Source organism: Diorhabda sublineata, unplaced genomic scaffold, assembly GCF_026230105.1.
Source record: "Diorhabda sublineata isolate icDioSubl1.1 unplaced genomic scaffold, icDioSubl1.1 Dsub_200, whole genome shotgun sequence".
Taxonomy (NCBI): domain Eukaryota; kingdom Metazoa; phylum Arthropoda; class Insecta; order Coleoptera; family Chrysomelidae; genus Diorhabda; species Diorhabda sublineata.
In genome coordinates, this window is record NW_026614134.1 from 11,231 (window position 1) to 16,419 (window position 5,189).

The 5,189-nt window shown below is 34.8% G+C and overlaps 1 protein-coding gene across 1 annotated transcript; it reads right to left on the reverse strand.

Moving 5' to 3' along the window:
- Nucleotides 1-1,273: 1,273 nt before the first annotated feature.
- Nucleotides 1,274-3,341, reverse strand: LOC130452139 (uncharacterized). The gene is made up of 4 exons (XM_056791453.1): nucleotides 3,154-3,341; nucleotides 3,001-3,102; nucleotides 2,845-2,925; nucleotides 1,274-2,791 (listed from the first exon to the last, which is right to left on the reverse strand). Exons 1-4 carry the CDS (start codon nucleotides 3,237-3,239, stop codon nucleotides 2,632-2,634), a joined length of 429 nt encoding a protein of 142 aa, XP_056647431.1. The 5' UTR covers nucleotides 3,240-3,341; the 3' UTR covers nucleotides 1,274-2,631.
- Between the last annotated feature and the right edge of the window lie 1,848 nt (nucleotides 3,342-5,189).

Genomic DNA, 5,189 nt, shown 5'->3' on the forward strand with positions numbered 1-5,189 from the left:
TATACGAATATTAAATGTTTTCCGTAAATTTTTAGAGATGCAGGTGTGGTCTAAATTTTATTTTATTAGTTTACATTTTATATTTTTCATATTGTCTTTGTAGGATTTATGGCCTGGGTTGAAAATTGTTCATGGTAGGCATAGTTAAAGTCAAGGTAGCGTCGAACGCGCAAATCAAGACATACAAAATATGCTGATGGGCTGGATGAAAGATAATAATTGCATTAAATGAACTGAAGTGGAATTAAGAGAAGTTCGTAAGAGGCAATGTTTGGATGTCCATCTTAAGTCGGACTGACCTCTATCAACATTGCTCCTGAAATTTATAAAACTCTAGAAGATGAAGAAAGCTTAGCAAAAGCTTTGGGTGAAGATGAAAATGAAAGCAGATCGACAGACGTTGAAAACTCTCAAGCTGACAACGTCGCTGATACAAACACTCATTGTATTGACTGCAACAAGGTATACTTCGAGGATAGTATTTGTATCACTGCCATTGCATAATTTATGTTCGAAAAAATATAATGGTAAAAACGTATTGTGCACATTATGTTTTTGCAAATTGACTATTGATAGGGAGCGCGAAGATGCCTTTACAAACTTAGAAAAGCAAGCAAAGAAGATGAAATTTTATTCTGATTGTAAAAATAACGAAATGTCTGTAGGTATTACACTAAGAATACCAGTGCCAGATGATGATAGAGGTAAAGGTGATACTCGAAATTTATTGGCAATTGTTTTAGAGAAAACGTCTGATCACTTTTATCGGATAAGTACAAGAAATGGCAGAATTGAAAATTTATTTTCTCGTTCGCAATTCAATGTTTGTCAAGAAAAGTTAATTCGTGTTGACAAAGTTCCGGTCACAGAAACTTCTGTATATTCAGTAGCTACGGCTCAAAGTTCAGGAACGGGTCAGGGTATTCAGAAGTGTAATTCGTGGGCTCAGAACCAGAGGGTTCCAAGCGCCAAATACAAAATTGTTCAGAAAATCGATATTAATGTTTGGCATTCTTTAAAATATGCCAAACAAAGTAATTATTCAATTTTGGAAGTTTTAATTCTTTATTCGGTTATTTGTTGAGTTGCTTGTACTTATACATTTTCATATACACTTGACTGTACTTAGAACCTTATGACAACTTAAATGTAGAGAACCAAAAGGTTCCAAGCGACTGATTAATAATAATGAAGTTACTTTTTCAAGAAATATTTATGAAAATAAACACCTCAGTTAAGAGAAATGCTTTTATTTAAATATGCATAAATACAATTCAAACATTATTTAATTAAACTCGAACAACACAGCTTAAAAAATTTAGTGAAATAAAGAAAATGAAGCTATTTTTTTTAATCTCTGAAATGAGGGCTTTCATATATGTTTTGTCTTCAAGTGGCATCCACTTATAAGCAAACTCGATTGCATCGATTTTTTGGCTTGTAAAACTCTTCGTTTTAAAATTTTTTACTTGCCCGATTTTAAAAGAAGCATCCAGGTTTTGTTCTTCAGGTGTAATTTTGTTACCTTTTCTAGTTTTCTTTTCTTTCTTCACATTCGTTCTCATGAACTGTGAAGAATGGTTTTCTATTTTATAGTGAACCTCAAGTGGATTACCCTGCAAAAACTTTAATTGGCAGACTTTGTTGTATGGCACATTGCCATAATTTGAACAATCTGTACTTTTTTTGTAATCAAAAAAATGTTTGGGCCTCATGTTAATGATGCAAATAGGCTTCTTTCTATCGTTCTTTAGCAAAAGTTTTGTGACTGGAAGTGGGGACCATATATCTTGTACTCGCATAAATTTCTCGCTACGGGAATGAATGTTGTCAACAACCTGTATACAGGAATGCCCGGGTAAAGAATATTTCATTGTAATTTGTTTAATGTGTTGATGCTTCTGTAAGAAATTGGCTACAACTAAGGAAATTAAACTGTTCCTATTTTGAGGAACACAGCTGTCACTCCAGGTTATTATTTCCGTTATGTTGGGATTGTTTGAAACAATTTTTCAAAGAATTTGCATTAATGCTCTTGCCAAGTCATTGCCTGATCTTCAACATGTAGTTTCTGGCCAAACAGCGCAATAACATTGCTTGTCATAGGAATTATATGCAGTTAAGTTATATACATTCATTTTTTGCTTGTAAAAGAGGACAGAAACCTCTAATTTGGTAAATTTATAACATTTTGTAAATCAAAACAGACGACAGCACAGTTCAAATCTGTATTTTTACCATCCTGTTCTCGCTCTGTTCTCATTATATTTACCTTTAAAATGTGCTGCCTATTTGAAAATTCCAGTTCTTCACTCATTCTATTTTCCCGTTGGGCAATTTTATACTCTTCACTTTTTGGTTTGAGAAAATCTAGATTATATTCATAGTTAAAAATGTGTCTGTACAACGAAACACTTTGTGGAGGAAATTGTTTTTCTAAACAAGATTCAACATATAAGTCAACATTTTGTTAATATTTTTTATTTCTTCCCTTTGCTCAGGTGAAAAATTTTTTCTACACTGAAATCTGCAGCTTTCAGGGCAATATTTATTTTCGTCAATCTTTTTTCCAGGTTTTAATTCCCCTTTGGTGTTTATATAGCTTTCCCCCTTTTGATACTTTTCTTTTCTTTAGTTACTTTTCCGAAGTCTAATATTTCTTTTTCGCTTACGAGTCCTGGTCTTCGCCTTCATTGGGGTTTTTTCTTCTGATGATTGAGATGTTTCAGAATCAGTATAATTGACAATACGTTTATCAGCACAATAAGTGTTATTGTCGTCCTGATCAGTTCTACAAAGAAAAAATGTAAAAAATATTCTAGTACTGATTTCAATATTCCATACTTGACTATCGAGCCATGATCCTCTGGTATTGGAACATTCTTATTTACTAAGTTTGAGGCCTCCCCAATCTCCGGAAAAAGTCTGCCATAATTTACAAACATTAAACAAAAGGAAGTTTTTTTTCTAAAATTTTATTTTTGTCAAAAACTATTGTACCTTCTTACTCCTGCTACACCCTTTGCTTTTAGGTGAGAAAGAGATTCTTCATGCTCTGAATATTCGCTCTCCAAGCTGCTGTTGCTTGACTGCAATAAGTTTCTAAAAACATTGAGGTTAAAAATCTGTAAATATACAGATTCATAAACAAACCGTTTTTCAACTTCATAGTCTGGCACATATTCTGATCCAGAGCTTGAAAAGTCTTCAAAAGACCCTTCTTCTGAAGTACATGACATATTATACCGCGTAAAATAGGCACCAACAGGCACAAACTTTGAACTTGACACATAAACGATTACTTGGTTGTCGCTTGGAACCCTATGATTCTTAATAATGACGTTGACTGGCGTTTGGAATTATCTTGACAATTAAATATTGGCGCCATCTTTGAGAATGGGCTCAAAGTTTGTATAGCAAACGATGCAGGTTTCTATGGATCTTATTTTCTTACAAAAAAAAGTAATTTATAATAAATGTCGCTTGGAACCTCTGGTTCTCAACCCACGAATTGTCAAACTAAATGTTCGTCAAACATATGTGCTTGTTTTAAGAATGAAAGATTGTGGAATTCGCGGTGCCATCATAGTACTACCTGCTGTAATAAATAGTTGATCAAAAAGTTAGTGTGACATGTATTGTATTATACAACTTGTAAATAGTATATTATCTTGACGTAATAGTTTGTGGCTGTTTGCAAAGCTTCTTGAACACATGATTTCACGAGCTTCGTATCAAATTCCCATACACATCGATAAATAAACAAAGTAACAAACAAACTTGTTTCTAAAGATACATCTTTAATAAATATGTAATTGTGATGAAAAAATATAAGTCAATGAAATATTGCAAATTGTTTTAACTGCTACACTGAGTGGAAAATAATTCATCGATTTGAATATTTTTTCGACATTGTGATATTTTTCAATTGACAAATCACTTAATTACAACTAACACCATTTCTCAGTTATTGTAATGTATCCCACATTAAATATTAAATTTGTTCCAATAAGCATAGGCAACCCTTATTACTTCTTCTTAATACGATAGTTCGAATATTTAACGCGGGGGTTTAAGAGTTATTTTTTATTATATGCATGTACGGTTTCCTTATTGCAATAGGAGCTCGCCTACTCACTTCTATTCGAATCGTTGAACTGTTAACATCGATTACACTGTTGTCAGATTGAACCCATTGTAATATTAATTTTCGAATTGTTTTTTTTAATTAATAAAGTTTCGCGCACGTGGCACGTGGCACGTGGCTATCGTCGGCATGGCACAAAAAAATCCTTCTACTCCTGCCACATATTCAGCCATTGGTAAGCTAAGAGAGTTTTCGTCCAAAGACTCTGATTGGTCGTTCAGCCATTGGTAAGCTAAGAGAGTTTTCGTCCAAAGACTCTGATTGGTCGATTTTTAGCGCCAGGCTAGAGCAATATTTTATTGCAAACGGCATTACGGATTCAGAAGTAAAACGTGCTCTTCTGCTGAATGCATGCGACGAAGATGCCTACAGATTGATTTATAGCCTGTGCGTTCCAAATAAGTCCGAAACGAAGACCTACAAGGACTTAATTAAGCATTTCGACAAACATTTTAAAACAACAACCAGTGCCTTTGCAGCACGCCAGAAGTTTTATGAAGCCACGAAGAGTCGTGCTGAAACGGTCGCTGAATGGGCCGCAAGATTATGTAACCTGGCTTCGAAATGTGATTTCGGAACTGAATTAGAAGCGTTGCTCAGAGACAAGTTCATCATGGGGATGGATAATACCAAGGTCCTAGAGAGACTATTTGAAGAAAAGGTGACAATTTCCCTCGACAGAGCAATGGAGATAGCCAGTATTGTAAGAAATCAACATGACGTAACCGTGAAAGAAGAAATTTTCTATCAAGACCATGTGCATCAACGAGGAAGAAGAGGATTTGGCAACAGGGGGTCGGCGCCGCCGCAGCGAAGACCACGTCAGTTTCCTGTACCACAAAATGGAAACTACCGACAGCAGCTCAAGTTTGAGCGGAGCTCGCAAGATGGAGCCGGCCCAAGTCGACGCCAACCTGTCAACGCGTCAAATGTCAATCAGGTCAGCTGCCAGGTCTGCGGAAAAACAGGACATAACAAAGATAAGTGTGTTTTTAAAAATTATTTTAATTTTTGTAATGAAAAAGGCCACTTAGCCAATATT

Coding starts and splice junctions, on each gene's coding strand:
- LOC130452139 (XM_056791453.1), bottom strand. CDS start 3,239: ATGTCATGTACTTCAGAAGAAGGGTCTTTTGAAGACTTTTCAAGCTCT. Junction 2,926..3,000: donor GGTGTAGCAGGAGTAAGAAG/GTACAATAGTTT, acceptor AAATTATGGCAG/ACTTTTTCCGGAGATTGGGG. Junction 2,792..2,844: donor GATCATGGCTCGATAGTCAA/GTATGGAATATT, acceptor TTTTCTTTGTAG/AACTGATCAGGACGACAATA.